Source organism: Pseudorca crassidens, chromosome 1, assembly GCF_039906515.1.
Source record: "Pseudorca crassidens isolate mPseCra1 chromosome 1, mPseCra1.hap1, whole genome shotgun sequence".
In the NCBI taxonomy this organism is placed as follows: Eukaryota; Metazoa; Chordata; class Mammalia; order Artiodactyla; family Delphinidae; genus Pseudorca; species Pseudorca crassidens.
This window is the reverse complement of record NC_090296.1, coordinates 191,963,714-191,989,714: the sequence shown is the minus strand read 5'-3', so window position 1 is coordinate 191,989,714 and position 26,001 is coordinate 191,963,714. Positions and strand designations below refer to the sequence as shown.

Genomic DNA, 26,001 nt, shown 5'->3' with positions numbered 1-26,001 from the left:
TAGACCCAGTTTATATTCCTGTGATCAGAGGATGAGAGGGCCCATTCACAGAAGTCCCAAAAGCAGAAGGATTACCTTTATTTTAAATTAATGACAAGCCGATAAGCAAATGAAGGTGTCACGTTGTTTTTTACTTTGCATTTCTTTGATTACTAACAAGTAAACATTGTTCCCAAGAATTGACTTCAAGATTAACTTTCCTCAAACAACAAGAATCGTAAAGAAAAGCTACCTATTCTGCTTTTATATCAGTATTAGTTTTAGTGGAATATTTGTATACCTTCCAAACACTGTGTTAGTTTAAATAAATTTCATGAACATCATAGTTCAGCTCACTCTTTTATTGTTACAGAAATAGGCTAACAGAAAGAATGGGCCTAACTATGGGGCCATGTCCGATGCCCGCTCCCACTTTTTTTTGCTCCCAGATCACCTTCAAGATTGTGAAAAGGGTTAGCTGTGAAAACACTTTTGTTTAAAGCATATGCCAATCAAACCTATCCAGGAAGTAAAAATTTTATTTCCCCATTAATGGTATAATTTCAGAAATTTTTCTGAGTGTAAATATAATATAAACAAAAAATTACCCATACTATCAAGAGGTAGCCATGTGATCTTATTTTTATATTTCTATTCCTTTCTAAGCATCTTTACATAGTTGAAATGTTCAGGCCTCAGTGCTGGTAGAGGTGTAGGAACCAGCTCTACCTGGAATTTTAGTCATGCAGATATATTAATATTTATATAATAAAATTGATTAAACTTTTCCTTTATGACTTCAGAGTTGTGCCACTTTGGAAAAGAAAGAAAATGATTCTTCTATGGCATACAAGTATTTCCATATCAATTTTATCTATTCATTCATTCGACACTTACTGAAGTTTTACTATGTGCAAGTGATCCAAGTACATTTAATTTTTCAGCCCAGTCAGGAAATAATTTTAGATGAGCATATATTCCATAAAACTGAAAGTTGTTTCTATTTTTTAAATAGTTTTCCTATAAAATGTCTTAAAACATTATATACTCCCTTAGAAAACAAAAATACTCTAAATAAGTTAGCCTTTTCTTGGTGTTAGGATAATCACTATACACATCAATGATTTTACTGTGCTGAAAGAGGGATTAATATTTGGAGACAATAGAGGTCACTTCCAGCAAGAGTCCAGCCTGATGTTTTTCCTAGTAGGGGGAAAAACTACCTCTACTTCCTTCTGGTAATAAGTTTTTACTAGTTTTTACTTCTTTTTCTCCCACTGTCCCATCAACTTTAACGTTTCCCTTGTTAGTAGGTCTCCTTCCCTTTCCTTCTGTAGAGATTCTTTCTGAAACTGAAGATTCCCACGGTACCATATTTATGAAATCAGCCACTTTGTGTCTTACACAAATTAGTAAAATGCTTTTTTTTGGTAACACAGTAATGGGCATGCTTTCAGGTAGGCATTTCCTCCATCTTTTAAAAGACCAAATAGGCTTAGCATTTGGGGTTGCAGAGAATTGAGAGTTAATGGCTGGATGAGGTGGGATATTACATTACAAAATGGTGAACAGATGTACTGTGTTTCGTCTTATTTGTGTTTGGATCACTTGCACACAGTAAAACTTCAATAACTGTTGAATGAATAAATGGATTAAATTTATATGGAAACACTTGTATGCCGTAGAAGAATCATTTTCTTCCTTTTCCAAAGTTCCTGCTGGCCCATAAAATAGGGAATTTTACCAAGACGCCCACCTTCCTGAGGAAATAGTGGGAGAAAGTCGCTTGCTCTCCACTTCTCACTGGCTCTTCTCTACGTTTGGTGAGGCAGTGGGAGACTGAGGTATTATTCCCTATTTTCTTCAGGACTGGTGAACTCGGTAAAAATGGCTACTCATAATGGGCACATCTCTTTGACTTTCTTGGGCGGCACTCCTCTACAAGCTGCGTTTATCGCTTTTCAATCCTGCCTCTTCCAATCAAAATACACACTCAGGTAGACCCACCCATGGGGGCAGCCTGCAGTCATGGAATGCAGTGAGTTTGTTCAATTTAAAGAAGGAACTGCTTCTAAGAAGCCCACTTGGCCACAGGTGCAAGCAGAGAAGAAAAGTTCACACATTGATTCCCCATCCTTCTTTTGTGCGTGTTCTTAATTTCAGAGCCCAGAGGAGAGAGCGGTATGATTAATTGGGTCCTTCAACCCCATCCATAGAAATAACTCACAACTATAAGCATCAGAGAACATATGAACACAATGTTTGTACCATGAACAAGGAGACTGCAGGGCATGAGAGAAGAGTGAGCAGTGAGTTAGTCCCTCAGGAAGATTGTCTTCTGGCAAATTCTCGTGGCTTTCCCTGGCAAGGCCGAAAGTAGCTGCTTTGTGATAATTCAGTCCCCTCCCCCATCTTCCCTCTCTCTTTCCCTCTTCCCACAGATGCACAGGGAATTTCGCAAAGTTCTGTTTGTGATCATTTCTCCCTGGGAGATGTGGAAAGGAGAACAAATGTCTGTTTTTAAAACATATGTATAGATTATGAGTTAAAAAATGAAATTTAACCCAACTTTCCTGAGCATCGCTGACCTGCTGCAAAAGTGTTTTAGTTCTCAAAATTATTGTATTTTATCTCCTAATCAAGATAAAGCCATTGTTGTTGTTTTATTATTATCAATATTATTAGAAGAAAAGAATGAAAATGAAGGAGAAGAAGGCAAAAATTACATATGCCTTTGTTTCTAATATTGGAGGTGAACTGGCGGAAACAAGCCCCTACTTCTGGTATCGGGGTGGAATACTCTTAGAGCCTGGTCTGCAGAGGAAGACACACACATCAGATCTGGCCACTGGTTTTCCAGTGTAGAACAAGCATGGAGCTAGGCCACCCTGGCTCTCCTTTGATCTTACCGCTTACTAAGGTCTTCATGCTCACATGGCTCCTGATGGCTACATACCTCCCACCTGGCCTCTACTATCTGTGTCTCATCATCCTGTTGCTATCAGCCCAGTTCTTTAACCCCATTAGTTTTTGGCCATGAGGCATGTGGGATCTTAGCTCCCTGACCAGGGATTGAACCTGCACCCATTGCATTGGAAGGCAAAGTCTTAACTACTGGACCACCAGGGAAGTCCCTCAATCTAATCTTATTTCTGACAATGTACAAGATTCTTTTTCTGAAGTCCCTTTTTCATGAACCTTTTATCACCTTCTGAATCCACATTAATTTGTCCCTTACTTTTCCCATACATAAGCAACCAGCCCTAGGACAAAATTATTCTCCTTTTTTTCCTCAACAAAAAATCTCCATTTTTTATATTTTCTCTTGCCAACAACACATATACAACTTGCTTTACACACTGAAATGCCTCCCTCATCATTTTTACATGTTACGTTTTTAATCCTTGAAAACCTTAACAAAACCAAGAAACAAGTAATTGAACTGTTATACCAGCATTTTCTGATTGGCAAACTTAAAAACATATTCCATAACCTCTAAAAACATGTATTTTTTTTCATAGCACAATTTCTCTTTTATGTGGTACAAGATGTGTGTTTAATAAACCCAAGCCCTCTTTTCTCTTTATTTCCCCTTGGCTTGAAGTTTTAGTAATTAACCCAAGGCTGAAGTCTCAGGCAAAGTGGGCTGTGTTTGTATTTCAAGGACATGGTAAGAGTTAACTTCAAGATTTCTCCTAGGCATATTTTTATTATCACAGGGTCAGAATTCTGAAGAAAGTAAAATATTCTATCAAGCTAGCTTTCTCTAACTGCATATGCAAAAAAAAAAAAACAGTTTTGGAATTCAAAGGAGTTTCATCTTAACCAATCTTTTTGGAGTTTGAAGAATACTATTGGTGGCCACACAATGTTTAAAAAGATCATTTTTTTAAAGTCATAGTTTCACAGTTAAAATCTTTTTAATGAATTGAACCTGAATTTCTCACTGTACAAAAGGCAACAAGAATACCAATCACACAAATGGAATACACATTCACACACCAGAAGATAGAACCGTCACAAACCAGAGGAGAGGATGACCAATATGGAGTCCCAAACAAACACTTCCCCAACACAAACGGTCCCTGACGGTAGACACATGTCAGAACCAATTGCAAAAATGCCCAAATGACGCTCAATTCTCACAAACAGTCCTCAATGGTAGACATGAGGCAGGAGACAGATGGGCCCCAGACCGAGCAGCGGGAGGCAAGAGGAGCTGAGTCCTGCCCAGATGAGAGACAAAAGACCACATATTCCTCATTCTCGAAGTCAGGAGCCCTTCCCAACTTCACCTGTGCAGAAAGCGTCCTCAGAGTTCAAAAGAGAGGGGGCATCATCTCATAGTAAGTGATGTCAACTACCCACAGGCCTCTTCACTAGAATCCATCTTGGCTAAGAGATGTGTGCAAACACACGCGAGGACCCTGAGATGTACCAGCTACGGACTCAGAACCAGGCAAAGCAAGATGACTGTCCAAAAGAAACCTGGAAGAAATGCCCTATATAAGTGATTCAAACTACCATGCAGGCACAACTCTCTCTCTGAGCCCGCCCATGTGCCTATGCACACGTACTCTTTTTCCTAATAAACATTCTACTTGTTTCACTACTTTCTGTCTCTCCGTGGAAATTCACTTCTACACAGCTGACGGGCCAGGGCCTTGTCACTGGCCACTGGTCCCTGGTGGTCTCACGGCTAGGATTCAACGCTCTCACTGCCACGGCCTGACTTCAATCTCTGGCCGGGAACCAAAACCTGCTTCCAGCCGCCGCAGGCTGAGGCCAGCCGAGATCAGACACACATCAAAACCAATTAGCAAAAGGCCCAAATAGCACTTCGTGCTCGGAAGAGAAGTTAGCCCAGGTGCACACGGGTCGACCTACTTGGTCTTGAAGCTCGTCGGCTCGTCCAGATGCATGTTTCCATTCCACCAAGGAAAAGCATACGTTGGCCGCCAGTGCCAAGCAGGGGAGAAACAGGGAGGATCCCCGAAACAAACGGTTTCGGCAGCTGCTAGGAACGTCCCCTCAAACACCGCCTCTCGGGGCCAGCGAGCCACGGGAATCACGCTCCTCACAGCCACCCCGGCGCGTCGTTATGGCGGCAGCTCTGCTGGCAGAACCCCAGAAGCCAGATATCGCGAGAGTGCAGCAGCCCCGCGTTGGGAGCCAAAAACTGTCAGCGAAAGTGGGTCCAGCTGCTTGCCGCGCTAAAGCCAATAAAGAGGCAAGGTTGGTGGGGAGGAAAGTTTGTTTTATTTCAGCAACCTGGCGGGGTGGGGTGGGGGGACTCGTGTCCAAAGGCTGACTTTCCCCCACTGACCATCAGTGGGCAAGAGCTGTTACACACGGAGGGAGGGAGCTACGTGCAGAAACGGCACCATCAGCTCTGACCGTCATCTTGACATTGGTCCTGCGGTGATCTGATCAGCATCATCTTGATTGTTTTAAGTACAGTTAGTCTTCAGTTCCAGCGTTAGTTTGCTCCCATTTCTTTGAGACCAGCTCTCAGAATTGTGGCAGCTTATGTCATGGCTACCATCTGGTCATCGTGTAGTTAACTTCTTCCACCTGGTGAGGGTTTCAGTATCTATAAGACAGCTCACAGGATGCAGCTCCCAATATTATCTGTGGCCTTTAAGGAGGAACTGAAGGTCCTTGACTTTGTTTACTGACTAAACTATTATTGTTCTGTCCTGTTTGACCCCTTTGCTTCTGCATTTTCTCACTTTTCTGATTAAACTTATTCTTTGGCTAAAGTTTTTCTACAGACAAAAGGCAGGTGGAGGACATGGGGGGAGGGGGAATGACCACAGAGTCCTACTCCGTTTTATTTTCGGTTGAATACAGGATAGTTCTATAGATTTGGGTGGAAGTATGACCTTGTTATTGTCTTTAAGGTTTAATGGGATGCATATGGGTGTCCAGAAGACAAAGGATAGACTGTGATAATTTTATGTGTTGACTTTGTTAGGCTACAGTCTGAGTTATTCAAATATGAATCTAGGTGTTGCTGTGAAGGTATTTTATGGATGTGATGAAGATCCATAATCAGTTGACTTTAAGTAAGGGAGGTTATCCTTGATATTTTGGGTGGGCCTGATTTACTCAAGTAAAAGGGCATGAGGACAGAGCTGAGGCTTCTTTAAAGAAGAAGAAAGTTTGCCTGTGGAGAGAACTTCAGCTTATGCCTGAAGGTTCCAGCCTGCTCTTCCTGACTGCCTGCCCTATGGATTTCAGCTCTCCTTGAAAAGTAGACCAGATGGAGGTTAGAATGCAGAACTTGTATTGGGTCTGTTATTGGGCATAACAGCTATTAAAAAGGACAGGAAGCAAGATTGGACAGAATGTATGAGTCTACCAGACTCATGTTATAACCCTCAGCCTCTCAGGAAAATTGGAGGCTGAAGAGAATTTGGACAGTAGAATACTTTGAGGTGCTGGATGACACGTAGATGTAAAAGAATAAAATAAATCAGGCAAAAGAAGAAATTAATTAGAAGGCTGAGTAAGTTTAGGATGACTAAGTAATCACACTGCACACACACTCTTAGTGTCCTTTTAGAACATAATTATTAACAGGAAAAATATTGCCCCAAGGTAGATTGCTTCTTGAGGATCAAAAAAATCATACCCTTTTTATGTATAAAGCAGATGTACATACAGTACATAAACAGATATATGATATATCTGTGGCATTAAAATTTCATGGCAGGAGTAATTTGGAAAATATGTCTTTAAAAGGCTCCTTAGGGGATGGTGATGAGAAAAAGGTTGAGAAACACTTTAGGATGAATTCTTAGTCTTTATGTGCTTTTAAAAAAATCATGGAAATAGTATTGTTGTATTTTCTTACTATAAAAATAATACATTAATGTTTATTAGAAAAATAAACATTATTCCCTGGGTATATAACATTATTCCCAGGGGCTTCCCTGGTGGCACAGTGGTTGAGAATCTGCCTGCTAATACAGGGGACACGGGTTCAAGCCCTGGTCTGGGAAGATCCCACATGCCGCAGAGCGACTAAGCCCATGTGCTACAACTACTGAGCCCCTGAGCCACAACTACTGAACCCCATGCACCTAGAGCCTGTGCTCTGCAACGAGAGAAGCCACTGTAATGAGAAGCTCACGCACCGCAATGAAGAGTAGCCCCCACTCAACACAACTAGAGAAAGCCTGCGCACAGCAACAAAGACCCAATGCAGCCAAAAAGAAATAAAATAAAATAAAAATAAATTAAAAAATAAACGTTAAAAAAGATAGCTAAAAACTCCACCATCCAGAGATAACTATTATACATTTAGAGATGTGTGTGTGTACACACATGCACACTTTTTCCTATAGATATTTTTACTTTTACTAAGATGGAATTATACAATGATTACCATTTTGTAAATTTTTTCCACTTCGTATTATAGTGAGCTTGCTTTGTAACAAAGATAAATTACAGCATAATTTTAATGCCTGCATGATATTCCATGATATAATTATAATATTTTTAACCAATCTCAATTAATAGAGCTTCATGTTACAGCAGTATTTTTTAACAGTAAACATTGTACTGTAAACATTGCTCTGCTGAACATGCTAGACTTGTTTTATTATTGTCGTTTGAAGATAAATTCCTGAGAGGAAGGGTTAAAGTCTATATACTTTGTTTGAAGCATTGGTACATGTTGCCAAGCTACATGTATCTTTTCACATCAGTGAATAGATTTCCGCCATCCTATTAATGGCTTCATAGTATTCCACTATATAAGAATATCATAATTGATTTAATAATTCAATATTTAAGTTGCTGCCAGTTTTTTTCTTCGTTAGTACAAGCTGTAAAAACAATGTAAAAGCTGTCATAGCAATACTGGTCTTGACTGTGTGTTTTCGCAAGAAAAATTTCTGAGTGGAATTGCTGGGCCAAGAGTAAACAATTAATGGATATTTATCAATTTCATACTTCTGGGAGTCATGGGGGACAGGAATTGAGGAAAGCTACAGTCAAAAGAACGTAGACCTTCATTTTCAAGAAAAAATGGGATTTACATAGCTTTTGGCTCTAAACATCTCTATTTCAATGTATTCGAATATGGAATATTCCCAAGTTTCTTGTGCTGATGAAATAAACATACTAGAATCCTATTGTATGTTCAAAAAAAAAGTAAACAGTTGAAACACACACACACAGACCTTTTTAAGGTCCTTAAAATACTGTTCCAGTTCAACCTCCCTTTGAAGGTAATTAGCCATTTTCAAGTCACAGCATTTCTGGCCTCATGGCTTGTCACGAATGTATGTCTCTCATAGGATCAACCTCTAGATCTACCTGAAGTCCACCCACCCCCCCTTCATGTTCTGCTTCCCTGTGGGTCATAAGAAGAGGCAAAGGTTTCTTCCACTCCCAACACCTGAGGCCTCTGCAGTATCAAGATGGAAACCCATAACTCCTCTCTAGAAAGCAGCTTCCAAAAAATAAACTATGGGAAGTTTTTTTTACTGGTTTCCTGGTCTGCTGTTACTCTGGTTTATTTCGATTACACTTTTAGCTTTGGACTTGCCAGGATGAGAATCTTGTGTTATACATCACCTGTTGACACAGATTTTGGGAAATTATTTCTTGCCAAAGGCCTTAACCCTGCTCCCAGAGCACTCACTGCCTATTTTTGCTTCTGTTACACAGTGAAACCATCAGGGGGCATGATATCCAACAAATGAGGCACCAGAGTCTTTATAAAGTCATAATGAGTCTTCCTGTTATCCAGAAAGGCATGGAAATTTCTCCAAGTCATGTCGTTGGAATCTAAAAAGGATTCTGTGGAAACTAATGCTGGATTGTTTGTCTCTTATTTTCGATTTCAGAGTGTCTTTCCCCACTATTTCCTACTCCTCTCACTCAGAGCTGGTACAAGGGAAGAGAAGTAGTTCTACTAGCTCTGAGCCAGAGGTTTGAATGCCTGGGGCTGGTAGAGAGGAACTGGTGACAGAAGCTGTGTTGGAAGCATCACCTGGTGGAGAAAAACCCTGGTACTCAGAAACGTCTCTGCTTCCGAGCAACCAGCCTGGGAGTCAGAAGTGTTACATCAACATTCATTGACTTCAGAACCTCTATCCCATCCTCTCAGTCTCTCTTCAGGTTAGCTCATCTTATTAAAGAATGAATGTATGAATCAACGGTGACTCATAAGTTTTTTTTCATAAGTTTTTAAACTGTGGCAACATACACGTAACATAAAATTTACCATCTTAACCATTTTTAAGTGGTTAAGATGGACATGAAGTACATTCACGTTGTGCTCCCAGCATCACCATCCATCCATGGAACTCTTCATCTTGCAAAACTGAAACTCTCTACCCATTAAACACTAACTCTCGTTTCCCCTCTCATTGGGTTTTTGTTTTTTTTTTAGTTGGGTTATAGTTGCTTGACAATGTTGTGTTAATTTCAGGTGTACAGCAAAGTGAATCAGTTATACACATACATATATCCACTCTTTTTCAGCTTCTTTTCCTATATATGTCATTACAGAGTATTGAGTAGAGTTCCCTGTGCTATACAGTAGGTCCTTGTTAGTTATCTATTGTATTTTATATATAGTAGTGTGTATATGTCAATCCCAATCTTCCAATTTGTCCCTCCCCTCCTCCTTCCCCCCACCCCGTAACCATAAGTTTAGTTTCTACATCTGTAACACTATTTCTGTTTTGTAGATAAGTCCATTTGTATCCTTCTTTTTTAGATTCCACATGTAAGCAATAGCATATATTTGTCTTTCTCTGTCTGACATACTTCACTCAGTGTGACAACCACTAGGTCCATCCATGTTGCTGCAAATGGCATTATTTTGTTCTTTTACCCTCAGAATGGGAGAGAATATTTGCAAATGAAGCAACTGACAAAGGATTAATCTCCAAAAGTTCAAAACAGTTCATGCAGGTCAATATCAAACAAACAACCAACCCAATCCAAAAATGGGCAGAAGATCTAAATAGACATTTCTCCAAAGAAGACATACAGATGGTTAAAAAAGCACATGAAAAGATGCTCAACATTCACTAATTATTAGAGAAATGCAAATCGAAACTACAATGAAGTATCACCTCACACCAGTCACAATGGCCATCATCAAAAAGTGATTCATTGAGAGCCTCCCTGGTGGCGCAGTGGTTGAGAGTCTGCCTGCCGATGCAGGGGACACGGGTTCGTGCCCCGGTCCACGAAAATCCCACACGCCGCGGAGCGGCTGGGCCCGTGCGCCATGACCGCTGAGCCTGCGCGTCCGGAGCCTGTGCTCTGCAACGGGAGAGGCCACAGCAGTGAGAGGCCCGCTTACCGCAAAAAAAAAAAGACTACAAAAAAATGACTCATTGGATTTTGGCCTGAGTGACAGGAGAGATGCTGGTCCCCACCCTTCTCCTTTACTTGTCATTGCCACTCATGTTTTGATGGTGTCCCCTTGGTTTGACCACACTGTACTCCAACGCTTATTTTAACCTCATATTATAAACATTTTTAGTTGGGGTCAGACATGGTGGTTTACTTGGGATAGCCACCTAAATAAAACTCATGGTGATTTTCAGTTTCAGAATTTTCCAGATGCCTACTCCAGGGTGCTGGTGTTTCTAATCCCCCCAATGACCAATGTTTAGGGTCAGCTAAAGAGAGCATCTAATCCCTAAATTTATCCTAAAAGTCATGACTTCTGTGGATGTGACTGCAAGGAAGACAAAGGAAATTTGAAATATTAAGGAGTTTGTCACTATTATCATTTCTTTAGAGCTTTCAGGTCGCTGAGTGCTTTTATTTTTCATATATGGTCACATTTCATCACCTCCACAAACCCGGTAAGGTAGTTGTTATTCTCATCCCATATTTCAGAAATGAAGAAAGTGAGTCTGAAAGAGAAAGTGACTTCGCAAAAAAACATGCAAATAGTCAAGGTCTCTGTCTCCACTTCTCCCAAAATGGGCAAAGTTCTTGAAGTTGTAGAAAATCTGAAATGAGTGCTGTAATTACTTCCTTGAAAAATAATAATTCCAAATAAACTAACCCATTGAGTTTTGGCTACTATTTTAATTTGCTTGGGGGAAGTTCAAAGATACATTTCTCACTCAGTTTTATTTATTTGGTTCTTTGAATTACTGCCATCTTGAAAACTTGCTTAAATATTCTCATTTCTTCTTACATTGCTTCTTTCTCTTACCATAACCAGGTACATATCTTCATCTTCATTCCTCTGCATAAATTTAACTGCTTGCTAGTCAGTTATAGAAAACTGATGTTCTTTTTCCTCTTAAATGGTCCTAGTGCCTCTCAGATTCTCTTCAGCTTACCTGCATCTTTCTGTATTTCTGGCATAGAAATAAATAAATGTACCATGTATTAAAGTGGTAAAAATCTCATTCTCAGACTTCCCTGGTGGTGCAATGGTTAAGAATCCGCCTGCCAATGCAGGGGACATGGGTTCAAGCTCTGGTCCAGGAAGATCCCACATGCCGCGGAGCAACTAAGCCCGTGCGCCACAACTACTGAGCCCACGTGCCACAACTACTGAAGCCCACGTGCCACAACTACTGAATCCCACGCACCTAGAGCCTGTGCTCCGCAACCAGAGAAGCCACCGCAATGAGAAGCCTGTGCACCGCAACAAAAAGACCCACTGCAGCCAAAAATTAATTAATTAATTTAAAAAAAAACTCATTCTGTCATTGTTCCTCTTCAAATTTTCCTCCAGCCCCCTTCTCTCTCTCTCTCTTTTTTTTTTTTTTGACACACTGTGTGGCACACGGGATCTTAGTTCCCCAAAGTGGGATTGAACCCCTAGCCCCCCGCATTGAGAGCCAGAGTCTTAACCACTGGACCACCAGGGAAGTCCCCAGCCCCCTAAGTCTCCAGCCCCCTTCTCTTTGTAATTGGCCCCCTTTCAGCTCTCAGGACCTCAGCAAAAATGGTTACTTTAGGGACAAGGTGAAATACTAGAAAAAGTTTTCTGTTTATCCCTCATCTTCCCTTAACTGCACTTTGAACATTGACCAGCTTAGCATGAGGAGTTTTTCTGGGGTTTACTCCCCAGAAGCTGGGCCCCGGGGTCTGTGGTAGGGCTGTCTGCAGCAGCTTCTCAGCCCCAAGCCTCACTCATCTTTCACAGGGACAGATGGCACGCTCAGTGGGGGAGGAACCCGAGCAGCTGTGAACAGCTATCTTCAGGTTGTGGGGAGAGAGACACGAGGCCTGAGCTCCTAGAAAGGAAAAATGATCCGTTTTTGAACCCCAGAGTCCTCACATCTAGCAGAGGTGACCCTGTTCTCACGACAGCCACATTTCAAATGCCAGGTGATGTGTGCAATTCTAGAGCATTGTGGAAAGAGGTGGTTCCCTCCTTGTTTTATGCCCATCCCACCCATCCTTAACTTTGGAAGATTCTGTGTTGAAGAGAAGGGCCTTGGATCTTTGTAAGTCTTCTGTCCCCTTTCACACTGAGTCTTTTTTTTAACTGAAGTATATTTGATTTACAATGTTGTGATAGTTTCAGGTGTACAGCAAAGTGACTCAGTTGTGTGTATGTGGGCATATATATATTCTTTTTCAGATTCTTTCCCTCTATAGGTTATTACAAGATACTGAGTATAGTTCCCTGTGCTACACGGTAAGTCCTTGTTGTTTATCTATTTTACACATAGTAGTGTGTATCTGTTCATCCCAAACTCCTAATTTATCCCTCTTTCTGCCCCCTTTGGTAACCACAAGTTTGTTTTCTATATCTGTGAGTCTATTTCTGGTTTGTAAATACATTCATTTGTACTATGTTTTTTAGATTCCACATATAAGTGATATCATATGGTATTTGTCTTTCTCTTTCTGACTTACTTCACTGGGTATGATAATCTCTAGTTGCTACAAATGGCATTATTTCATTCTTATTTATGGCTGAGTAATAGTCCATCGTATATATGTATCTCATCTTCTTTATCCATTCACCTGTGATGGACACTTAAGTTGCTTTTTCAGTTATTCCAAGTCTCAGTCCTACCGACGTCTTTGGAGTGCAGTGCATCTTCTGTTTGGTTTCTTAATGAGTGGTCTTTGAGTGCCTAGATTTCCAGAAGATAAACGATTCTCTTCATCATACCCGTTCCTCCACCTGCCTCTCTTCCTCTGCTCGTATTCCCCTTTCTCACAGAATATCTTCTCTGCAATTTTTTTTGCAGTACGCAGACCTCTCACTGTTGTGGCCTCTCCCGTTGCAGAGCACAGGCTCCGGACGCGCAGGCTCAGCGGCCATGGCTCACGGGCCCAGCCGCTCCGCGGCATGTGGGATCTTCCCGGACCGGGGCATGAACCCGTGTCCCCTGCATCAGCAGGCGGACTCTCAACCACTGCGCCGCCAGGGAAGCCCTTCTCTGCATTTTTTTTTTTTTGGCCACGCCGCGTGGCTTGTGGGATCTTAGTTCCCCAACCAGGGGTTGCACCTGGGCCCTCGGCAGTGAAAGCGCCGACTTGTAACCACTGGACCATCGGGGAATTCCCTGCATTTATGCTTTTCAGTCTTCAAAAGCTCTTTGACATGTATGATCTTGTCACCAAAGAAGTATTTTGGTACGACTCCCTGCAAATCCCAGTGTGATGTCGTAACCATAAACTTCGCCATTTTACGTGATACTCTCTATAGATAACTGATCAGCGCAAACGGTTTTGTACCCCTTCCCCTCCCCCCAGGCATGGACTGAAACCCCACCAGGGATTAAATTTATGACTTTGCTTTTCTTCAGAGCCAAACACTCAGTCCTTGCCGTGAGATTCCCATTCTTCTCATGTTCCTGCCTCTTAGCTGATTAGCTCTTCCTTCCCCTATGATAGAAGTTTTGGAGACAGGAAAAATAGCAGTTTCCTGTTCCGCCTGGACTGTTTATTATGTTTAATTAACTCCTCTATGGTGATTTCTATTTGTATTGGCCAGGATAACATTCATACTTGAAAGCTTAGTTTCCAACGATGGTTATATTCTATTTCCCAAAGCAGGTCTGGCTTTTGTGATTTACTCCACAAAAAAGGCTGCTACCTCCTCCTGCCCAGGAGGCATCACAGGTGGTGGCCACCACTTGGGCATAAAAGACAATTAAGTTCCCACTAGGGAAGTGAAAAGGCAGATCTGTCACTGTCAGTGTCTGTGATGCAGATGTATGTGTGACAAACAAAAAGAGAGAGCAGTGGTAGATTAAGTTTCAAAGCATAATAAAAATTTAAGATCTAATACACAAAGAATTATCATGCTTTTAGGATTTTCTTCACCTGGTGTGAAGTAAGATTTAAAGAAGGGATTGACTGGGCAAGTCCAGAGTTTCTGGTTTTGCTGCTGTATGTCTCTCATACACTTATCCACGTGGAAAATATCCTTCCCGAAAAAAAAAACAAAAAAGTGCCTTCCCGAAAGAGTCCGGTCTTCTGGAAAGTTTCCTTCACTGTGATAACAACCACAGTCAATGGACATCGGGAAGTTAGGTAAATGCCACTTCTTCCTTAGGAAAGAACCAGCAAACTGTGAGCACCCCCTATCTCTCTTCTCCAACTGCATCCACCAGATCCTTTCAGTTGTAAGTACAGAAAGCCCAATTCAAAATGGCTAAAAGAGGACTTCCCTGGTGGCACAGTGGTTGAGAGTCCGCCTGCTGATGCAGGGGACATGGGTTCGTACCCCGGTCTGGGAAGATCCCACATGCCGCGGAGCGGCTGGGCCCGTGAGCCATGGCCGCTGAGCCTGTGCTCCGCAACAGGAGAAGCCCCAGCAGTGAGAGGCCCGCATACCGCAAAAAAAAAGAAAAAGAAAAGGAGTTTATTCACTCAACAAGTGAAAGTCCCAGGGAGACACTGGCTGTATTCAGGGGCTCATATCACTCCCTCCATCTGTAAGCTCTGCTTTGCTCTGTTTTGTCTCCACTCTTAGTTTCTTACATCATGGTGGCAAGATGGCTGCCAGAGGTTGCGATGTTTTAGGCTCTCCTCTCATTAACCCCAGCTGGAAAAGCCCTTCTCTCTCTCAAGAGTTTCAAATTCTAAAAACGTTCTGGAATTGAGTCTGATTTGGACTGACTGGATCGTGGTCCCACCTCTGAACTGGCTAGAGAGGGGGGCTTCCATGCTGATTGGCCAGACGTGGATCACATGTCTACCCTTGGAGCCAGCCCTAAATCACCTGGACTGAGAGGAAAGTGAGGGTAGATAGTTTAGGAAAGTACCGGTTCCACTACCAAATGCAGGGAGCCTGGATGCCCCGCAGGCAAAACAATGAACGTGCGCTCTGATCAAGTCATAGCTGCAGCTGCCTCTATGGAAAAGAAGTTGAATAGTTTGCTTTAACATATGCAACTTTTTTCTAGAGCTTCTGAGGCAGATTTTACTCAATCCACCCAGTTAAAATCTCTCCCACTTCTTTCTTGGATGGCTGTGCCCATTTTTGCATGTCTGTAACTCATGTATAATTTCTCACTCGCAAGTACTATTTCTTTCATGTCAGTGGGCAGTGGATCACCATCTCTCCCAGGTTTTAAAATCTTTTATTCTTATGCAAGCTTTAAAGAAAGCTGTACCATAATTTTTGGTGTATGGGTGTGAGTGTTTGGGGGACAAAATTTGATAGAAATGATTTCAAAGTTCAAGGTTAGATACCCTGTAGGAATCACATTCAAGACTCAGCCACAGGTACCTACCTGTTCTGGACTTCAGGCCTCAGTCTAGAACATAAAGTTCCAAGGACACCAAGAAAACGAAATGCTTTATTTTCTCTCCAGTATTCCAGTTTTAATTTGCAAAACATTTTGTGTAATGATATTTATAAAAGAACCAATTCCAGATTACGTTTCACTTTCTGTGGCTTTGTTAAGAGGGAAAGAATCCTCATATTCTGACAACTTATTATTTTTTTAATGTGAACTGGTAAATAAATTAACATTAAAGACTCCAGATTGTGGGTCCAATGTCTCTCTCCCTCCTGACTTTTTTTTTATATAAATTTATTTTATTTTTGGCTGCGTTGGGTCTTTGTTGCTGCACGTGGGCTTTCTCTAGTTGCGGCGAGCGGGGGCTACTCTTTGATATGGTGTGTGGGCTTCTCACTGAGGTGGCTTCCTTATTGTGGAGCACGGGCTCTAGGTGCACGGGCTTCAGTAGTTGTGGCACGTGGGCTCAGCAGTTGTGGCTTGCGGGCTCTAGAGCGCAGGCTCAGTAGTTGTGGCGCACGGGCTTAGCTGCTCCGCGGCATGTGGGATCTTCCCAGGCCAGGGCTCGAACCTGTGTCCCCTGCATTTGCTGGCAGATTCTTAACCACTGAGCCACCAGGGAAGCCTCCTCCTGCCTTTCTCGGCTGGTCCTCAGCCTGCACGTTGCTAAAGACAGGCTGGCTATTCTCCCAGCCCTGTTATCCTTACCTGGGCTCTCTCCAGTATGAGACTGGACCACGCGACAGGCCGAGGAAATGAGCCCAGGGACTGTTGATTTCCACTCTCCTCCAGGAAGCACCCATCTTAGTCCAGGAGGCATCGACTTCCCTCATTCCTGACATCCAGGAGACTGTGTAGGGTCCACAGCCCGGCAGAAGGGATTATGAACAAGAAACTGCTAAGTCACATGAGTGACTGTTCTAGAAAGAACAGCAGTGAAAGCATCTCCACTTCATTTGAAGAGTCGGAGCCAGGAGCACCCTAGGGAGCCCCCAGCAGACCTCACAGGGCAGGTATAAGGCCAAGCTAGTGGTCCCCACCACTGTCCAAGAAACTTCCCATCTTCAGAACCAGCCTACTTCTGCAGGGGAATAATGACCACTATGCATACAGACAGCTGCTACCAAAGCAAAGCTCCGTCCTTTATCTCACCGAATCCACGTGACAACACTTGGACAGAGGTACTACTCTTTTCATCCCCATTTGACAAAGGAGCAAAGCAAGGTGAGGAACATCACAGAAGTCCAAGCCCAGTCAGCCCAGAGTCAGCGCTCAGGCGTTTAACCATCATGCTACCCGCCTCAGTGAAGAGAGGGTTTACTGTATACGGGAAGATACTGGGGTGCTTCCAAATAAGGTTCCCAGCGAAGGAATCCTATATTTAGCAAGGCACTGATTGGGGCTGGGTGAAAGGGAAGTCTCTAGGTTGTGGGATTTTTCAGTCCGTTTGTTTGATGCTTTTTGTTAGCTTAGGAATGTTACCTTTTATGACCCTATTGTATGCCTTCCCACCGGGGTTCCTGGGAGTCAGCTGTCAGTGTGCTCAGAGTGAAGATCTGGGCTCTTCCATGTGGCTTGGACCCCATTCCTTTTCCCTTCAAGGACACCTGCCTCATAACTAGATTTCTCCAGGTCCCTGTGTCCCCTCATCCCTGGGAACAGGCCATCCTCCTCAGGGAAGTATACCCGGGACCACCGCTCATACATCTGTCAACACCTTCACCCCATGTAAAGGCAGATTCTTGGGAAGAGGGGTCGAGCAGGGGCTGTGGGAGAGACATGCTTAAGTCTTGCAGAGTGGTGACTCAAAAAAGTTCTTTGAAAAGAAAATATTTTTATTTAGATGAAAATGCTGGTGTTATGTAACACCTTTCTTTAAAAATAGTTGAAAGAGGGACTTCCCTGGTAGCACAGTGGTTAAGACTCCATGCTCCCAAGGCAGGGGGCCTGGGTTCAATCCCTGGTCAGGGAACTAGATCCCACATGCATGCCACAACTAAGAGTTGTCCTGCCACAGCTAAAGAGCCAACTAAGGAGCACATGTGCCACAACTAAGGAGGCTGCCTGCCGCAACTCAGGCCTGGTGCAACCAAATAAATAAATAAATAAAATATTTAAAAGAATTATTTTTAAAAAGTCATCTACTTCTCTTTTAAAAAAATAGTGGAAAGAATAATTTTTGAATAAGATCATATGTGCACCAAAATCTCGTATTCCACGTGACAACTTGCATTTCCTCTGAGTGATAACCAATCAATCAAATCTATGTATACCAGCCAATCGGTAAGTCAGTGGCTTTGCGGAAAGTCAGCTCCAAGCAGGGCATCGTTAGGATCTTGAGCGAGCCACAAAGATGTCGAAAAGGAGGTTCCTTCAGAGCCTATAAGTTGGGAAGATAAGACATTGCTGTGGAAAAGTTATCATGCTCAGATTTTCAGATATACTATTTTGAGTTTATTTCAAATGACTGAAGGGTGCCCTCTTTTGAGAAGATTCTGGAGTTACTGTCTACATAAACCTTTACCCTAAATACTGATGTCAGAACTCAAGAATCGTGTGCTTTCAGATTGGGATTGACACATACACACTACTCTATATAGAATAGATACCTAATAAGGACCTACTGTATAGCACAGGGAACTCTACTCAATACTCTGTAATGGCCTATACGGGAAAAGAATCTAAAAAAGAGTGATGTATGCATATGTATAACAGATTCATTTTGCTGTACACCTGAAACCAACACAACATTGTCAGCCAACTATACCCCAATAAAGTTATAAAAAGAAGAATCATGTGCTTTCAGACGTCGAAAGTTTACACAAACATTCCCAGATAGCAGCACCAGATGTTACAGTTTTGACTATTACAAACAGACAGCATGCACTTTGGCCAACGCTGACCCCAGCTCACTGTGCAACCCCACTCTGCATCTTTTCTGTACATGGTCTAAACTCATGTGTTGAAAGCAAATGTTTGCAACTGGTGGGAGCAGGTGGTTATAATGATAACTAACTTTACAAAGCGGTTCGTGAGTGTGGTGAACCTTATGTGCCAGGCTGAGGACACAGTAGCCACGTGACCTGATCTGCATCTTGAAGGATAGGAAAGGATGAGAGGATAGGCATCAACACCAGTCCCACGGCGGGAAAGGCTCAAGTTCAGGGGCCAGTTCAAGACCTGCCTGTCTGAGGAGGGATCTCTGAAGAGTAACTGTGAGAGGGAAGCCCAGAAGGTGGGAAAGCATCTTGAGTTACCTTCTAAAACTTCGGACCCATGGTAAGGACTCAGTCAGTACCTGCCAATTCATATATCAGTCCAAGGTAGCCGAGCGATATTTAGACTGACTGGAAGAAAATATTAGACACAATTTTTCACTTTGGCCAATAGTTATTGAGCACCTATTTTGTGGCAAATATTTTTTCCAGACGCCGGGAATTATGTCAGTGAGTTGGACAAACACCCTGTTCTCATGGAGTTTATATTTTAGTGAGAGTGGCTGAACGACTAAATTAACATTACAATAATTAATATTTAAGCCCGTTGTATTGTCTGAGCAGAAAAATCACCTCCTCATCCCCACTTCCATGTTTAAGGGGCCTGTAATGAAGGGCACTGCTGGAGGCAGAGAACCTTCGTTTAATAATTAAACAGGCATTAAGAGAAATGACCTGGCAGCAGGTAGCTTTGGGTCCAGAGCCTCAAAACTAAGCAGAGAGGAAATGACAAGAAAGGAAATGAGTAAGAAAGTACCACTGGGAAAGAGTTCACCTGAACTTGACCAGAGCTTAGGGGAAGGGAGGCTCTAAGGCACAGCAAAGCTTTCCTCCCTGTTCCAGGTACAGCATGAGCCACACAACAAGACTTCGATTCGTGTTAATTACCTAATCCATTTTCTCCATTAGCTTCCCGTCTTTTCCCTAACTCTTTAAGTTTTTGCGCAGCCTAAAAGTTGAGAATTACATTTTATTTGGACATACGGAGGACATACTGAGGACTTAAGCCCAGGAGACAGCCTCTCAGATAGCTCTGAGGGACTGTCCCAAAGAGGCAAGAGAGGAGTCAGGACGTATAGGAGTGTTTGCAAAAAACAACAACCCCAAAACAAGCAGTTGGAACATCAAAAGATTACTGCTAATTAAAGAAACACCGGACATCTCGAGTTAATGAATTTAGCCCACTTCTGTATATGGGAAGATGCAAGAGTCTGGACTCACTGAAATCGTTCCTTTGATCTGCACCTTAACTATCTGGGGCCAGTATCCTGCTTTTCTCCATCCTGAATCCCCTCAGGGTGCACAGTCTGGGGGTGGCTGCCGCGGCCTTGATGGCCGCAACATCCTTTGTTTACTGATTTGGCAGGTGACATTCTCTGTCCACAGAAGCTGACTTTCCTACTTTCCGCGAGCCCTCCTTGACTCTATGACAGTAATTCCACGGCCAGCAAAGGGTTGAACTGGAAGATTCTCCTTGCTCTAATGGAACAGGCAACCAGATTCTCAGGTAGCCACCAGCCTTTGAATATCCTCAACGGCCAAGACCTATTGATGCATCCCAGAGTCTTCTAGTGACACCGGGGCACGCAAAGAACAGTCATACAGGGGATCTGAAATCACACTGCCAGAGATTCACTCTTGTAGGCTAATACACATTTGCAACTTCTCACATGAAGCTGAAAGAAGATCTTGTGGGAAAGTCACATGGATTGACATGGGTGTGACTCACCAATAGAGGGGAACGTGGGAGTGTTATGGTTAATGGGACACATCAATTCCTTCTCAGTAATTTCTTTACCTTTCTCCTTTGTCTTTTGCAAATGGATGGCCAACAGGTTCTAAAAAAATGCTGAGCCCTTCCAATTTCCACCTCTGGCTACATTTTATCTGACTTTAATAAAAGCAACAGCAAACAGGAGTTGGAATGTCCATGACACACTTCCTGATCTGTACAAACCTCATACTAAATTTGTTATTCACAGGCAGCTTCTTACTCAGGGGCAGAAGAGGGGGAACAGGAGGGTAGGAGGAGAAAGGGGAGAAGGAAGGATAACGCCTCTGGAAATAAATTCAGACAATTAAAATTCCACCACATGGGCAGCAACGTCAGGAAAGATTTCAATGGAAGAAATGATCTTGGCCTAAGAAACCTTGACACAGAGCCTCTGACATCAAGGTTTCTGGAAAAACTCAGCCAGGAAAAGTTTCGTATATGGCATCGCTGCTTTTGGCAGAGAACTCGAAAATGGAAATGAAATGCACAGGCAGGCCACTTCTAAGCAATTTCAAGTAAGTACAGTCATAATTCATCTTTAGTCAAACAATGTGAGATTTTAATAAGAGCAACAGGAAAAGTTCTAGAAGGAAAGAACACTTCTGATTTCCATTGTTCTGCAAACACTCCCTCCCAAGCAGTGATTTATTTCACCCCCCCATCCCCACCCCAGTTACTAAGTGGGAGTCTGGTTTCAGGAACAGGAGAGAAGGTAAACCATATTCTTTTATTCCAGTAGAGGAGAAGGGTGATTATTTAATTCTTACATAATTCTAGGCAGACGATATGCACAGTGCAGTTGTTTATGTGATTTTGCAGAATTTGTGCTTTCTTAGCCTCCCACCCAAGTAGCTGGAAAACATCCACATGGGGAGCCAATGCTCATGGGGGCCTCAGCTCTCTTTTTGGCTTTGAGATGGTGCACTGTGCAAAGTATTTAACCTCCTTCTGTTTCATCTGCAAGATGGGATGGGACTGGTCGTTCCGAAACTATTTATACAAGCCTCAGTGTTGCTATCAAGGTATAGAAACTGTTTCTAAACTGCCATGTCATCCACAGAAATTCTGTCACATGCACAATAATAACAACCATTATCTTGAGCATCTACAAGTCCTGATTGTGACCCGAACTTGAATAGACTCATCACTTAGTGTTTACTTAGACTTCTCCCACTCTTAAAAGTTCTAGATCTCTACACTAGAATAGATATAGGACCCCAAATACCAGTGTTTTGGGTGAACACTGAAGCTTGGGGGGAAAATGGTATAGAACAAGGTTTTTTGCTTTTTAAAAATTTTATTTTGAATAATGATAGACTCATAAGAAGTTATAAAAATGGTGCAGAGAGGTCCCTTACCCCCTACGCCCGGTTCCCCGCCCCCAGCATCCCCCAGTTGTAACATTTTATATAACTATAGCACATTATCAAAACCAGGAAATTGACATTGGCACAATACCATTCATTAGATACTGTTAACTGGATTCGGACTTTACTGCGATTAGAACCCGTTTTTAAAACAACGTGGACACAGCTAGAGGTAACCTGAGTCATTTGCATGAGATTTATTCTTGGAGGGAACTTGCTACAGGGAATTTGAGTTTGCTGTCATCAGACCCAGATACTATGGGCAAATTATTTGTCAGTGAGCCTCAGTTTGTTCATCTGTAAAATAGGAATAATAATACCACCCAAGTAAGTTGTCATGAGGAAACACCTCCAGTCCAATGAGTGGCATATATAATACTAGGAACTCCAAATATAATACTGTCCTTGGTTCCCTCATGAGACCTGACACTTCAGCACCCAGGATTCTGTAGGAGTCCCAGGTGCTCTCCCAATAATAACCTGGTTTTCGGTTATTCTTGTTATCATTATTATTTTGCTCAGGCTAGTGCTGTCTCTTATAATCAACATCCCTGACAAAGGCACATCCTCAAAAGATATGAAGTGAGAAGTTTCAACTCCGGGTTGGGCTTAATGTCACTTCTCTTAGAAGCAGCCCCTTACCCCAAGAAAGTGATTTGAAAACTTTGGGTCCGCCCTGCTCCAAAAGCCATCCTCCACCAAGCAAGCTAGCTGGCCTGGACTCTTCGTGCTCCTGGGGGCAGGAACCCAAGCTGGACTTGAGGACCGACTGATCTGCATGGTCCTCTCTATGCTCCCCTCCCCTGGCTCTGATGTGTACCCTGGAATTACCCTAAGGCTTTGACGCTGGAAGTTAGAGGAGGAGGCATCAGGCAGTCCCTAATTGTGGGTCTTCTTTGCCACCTTCCCGACTACCTGCCACCCTGTGCAGGTGCCCAATTTGCACTAATTGCAGCCTTGGTCCTGAGGGTGCCGCTAACACCCACAGGGGCTTCCCCTCCTCCTGGTTTTATTGTGTCTCACAATGACTTGTCTCTAATAAGCCAACTGGGCAAGCGCCATCCTTCATTCTCTTTTTGGTACAGTGCCTGCCATACCTTAATGCCCAATTATAAAAATACGATAATAACCCTCCTCTGGCCTACCGTTCTGGAGGCAGCACGGGGCCTCTAGTGAGCCTGGTGTGGATTTCCCCAGATCCCGGCGGTCCCGGGCAGAGGTCCCAGGGTCCCTGCAGTGCTGGTTGGGAGATGGGGTGGAGAGAGTCAGGGGGACATGAGGGTTATATGGAGGAAGGTACACAGACAAGAGGGAGTTAAAGAATGGAAATTGGGGCTTCCCTGGTGGCGCAGTGGTTGAGAGTCCGCCTGCCGATGCAGGGGACACGGGTTCGTGCCCCGGTCCGGGAGGATCCCACATGCTGCGGAGCGGCTGCGCCCGTAAGCCATGGCCGCTGAGCCTGCGCGTTCGCCTGTTGCTCCGCAGCAGGAGAGGCCACAACGGTGAGAGGCCCGCGTACCGCAAAAAAAAAGAATGGAAGTGGGTGGGTGGGTACCTCAGCTTCAAGGAAGCCTGAGGTTCTCGCGGAGAGTTTCAGCCCTGGGGCCAGGATGATTGTCTTATTAGAACCTTGTCTCTGTCACCCACCAGCTACTTATTAAGGACAAATTCCTTAACCCTCCCTAGCTTCGATTTTCTCCTCTGTAAATGGGGATAGCAATACCTACCTCTGAGTTCCTATATTATGAAGATAAAAGTGGGAAATAACAAGTACTTAGGGCCTCAATAAGTGTAAATTTCCTCCCCGCCGTAACCTTTTAGAAACATCCAAGCCCAACACAGCCTGGAGATGTTTGCCCGTCAACACGCAGGCGCTGAGGGCCGCCAACGTACGGTGTACCCGGGCTGGGGGATTCTGTTCCCGCCGACCTTCGGCGTTGGGTGTCAGATCTCCCCTGGGGTTCCTGGGTGGATCGGGACAGGCAGAGCTGCAGGATGCCGCGCTCCTGCGCAAACCGAGAGGGCCATCAGCTAACCTGGTGCGAGGGTTTCGGCCTGAAAGGCAGCTACCGTCTTTCCCAAGAGGCGAGGTAGGGGGGTGGCGGGGCGGTCTGGACGCCAAGGTCGCGTTCACTGCTCCCGGGAGACCGGGTGGCGCGCGGGGCGGACCCGAGGGGGTGGCCGCTCGGGCGGGCGGGGCACGTGGGCTCGCGGCCGCCAGGTGGCACCACGGCCCGGGGCCTGGGCGCCGCCGCGGGCGGGGCGCGAAGGGGTTAAGGAGGCGGCGGAGGCACGGCGGCGGCTCTTTCGGGGAAACCCACCGGGGCGCGCGGAGGCGGGAGCGGCCGTGGGCTGCGGGGCCCGGCGCCGCGCCGGGCGGGGGCGCGGCCAATCGGGCGGCGGGCCCGGCGCGCGCGGAGCCAGGCGATATGGAGGGAGGCGCGGCGGCCGGCTGCCCCTGACGCGCCGCTCCGAGCCGGTGGTCGGCCAGCCCGCGCCGCCCGGGGCCCTGCGGCGCGGAGATGAGCAGGTCGGCGGCGCTCCTGCTCTGCCTGCTGGGCTGCAACGTCTGGAAGGCGGTGACCAAGACGCTGCGGGAACCCGGCGCCGGAGCCCAAGGTCGGTGCGCGGCGGCGGGCTTTGTGTCGGCCGCGGGCCTGCTGCAGAGGCGGCGGCGGCGGCGGCGGGGCTCCGGGGCCGCATTGTGTCGCCGCGGCCGCCCGAGCCCGAGCCGCCGCCACCGGGCCTGCAGCCCCAGCGCCGCGCTCCCGAGGGGGCGGCGCCGCCCGGGGGCGCCGAGATACCCGGGCAGACGCTCCCGGGGGGCCGCGGGCCGCCGGGGTGCGGGTGGCATCAGCTGTTGCCGCCTCGCGTGGCTGGTGTGGATGTATCCGAGGGTCCTTTATGCGCGCCGCGGATACGCGGCACCATCTCCTCCTTCGCCCGGGCGAGAACGGCAGACCCCGGGTCGCCATCGCCCGCTCCCCACCTCGGGGCTCGGTTCTCGAAGCCCGATCGCGAAGGCTACGCTCGGCCCTTTTGTTGCGGCGGTCGAGGGGGTGGCCGCCGCCCCTGGGGTGCCCCCTGCGCCCCGGGACCCCGAGGTCCGCGGCCGCTGCCCGCCTCCAGCCTGCCGCAGTTTGGGAAAGTTTCGGGGTCTCCTCCCCCTCCCGATGCGACGTCTTTAACAGGCCTTAAGGGCTCTGCTCGGCGGCCCAGGAATCATCCCCGGAAGGGGAGAAAGAACTGGAACTGGGAGGCCCTAATCAATTTTTTTAAAAAAATCATTTCCACGGCTGTGTGTCGCCAGCTCAAGGCTTTTGTCTAATCTTTGGCCTCTGCAAATATGCTTTCCAACCCTGGGAGGAGTGTGCTCGCCTCTGAGAATGGCCACGAGCCTGTCTTTTGTTTTCAAAATAAGAATTTGTTTGGGGGGGAAGCCCGAAGGTTCCTTTGCACGGGTTTGTGCGGTCGAAATCGAGGGCTTCTCTGTTGCCTGGTTTTTCGAAAGGGTGAGTGAGGCCGCCGTGGATGCACATCTGGCGTTCACACAGGACACCAATGCCGGGCCTCGCTGGGCCTCTCTGGTCTCCCGGGAGGGTTTCCCTGCAGCCCTGGAGACCCTCACCCCGACCCCCAGACTCCTTGCCCGCGTCCTTTCCTCGAGGAAAGGTGTGTGTTCTGTGAAGTCCGCCCAGCAGACGGAATGCACGGGGAGCGCTCCATCCCAGCTCGCTCCATCCTCTTGCTAGGACCCTGCCTTACGCCCTTTTCCATATGCTCGCCCTCTTTCCTTATGGCAAATATTCAGAACCCAGAGCCCGGGAGTGCCTGGGAGCAGAGAACCCAGGTGGTTTTCCACCTCTCATGTTGAGACAGGGAAGGGAGTTCCTACCCACAGTCGGTTGGGGTTTGATTTGTTACCTACATGTTGAATTCAAGGTTTTCGTATTCATCGCTTGCTGTATCATTTGCTGGAGTCTCTTTCATGCGTCGCTTTTTCTATAGCTGTGATGGGACAAGACCATTCTGAATTGTGTATAAACTTAGTAATGTACATTACGGAAGGGGGAACATTGACAAGGTACAGAAAAGACTGTCTCTTCATGTAGGAAATGAATGTTTAGGACATTAGCTCAGCAGTGTTGAATTGTAGCCTCTTTCATTAATCC

The 26,001-nt window shown here is 45.1% G+C and overlaps 1 protein-coding gene across 2 annotated transcripts in view; it reads left to right on the top strand.

The window, feature by feature from the left end:
* The window catches only part of FAM171A1 (family with sequence similarity 171 member A1), a 164,266-nt gene that overhangs the window by 14,874 nt on the left and 123,391 nt on the right, over window positions 1–26,001 (top strand). The window contains exon 1 of one of the 2 annotated variants that reach the window (XM_067703959.1): window positions 24,259–24,448. The exons of the other annotated variant lie outside the window; for it this stretch is intronic. Coding sequence (XP_067560060.1) covers window positions 24,352–24,448 — 97 coding nt within the window. The 5' untranslated portion in view covers window positions 24,259–24,351. Of the gene's footprint in view, window positions 1–24,258; window positions 24,449–26,001 lie in introns of those variants that run through there. 2 annotated transcript variants of the gene reach the window in all.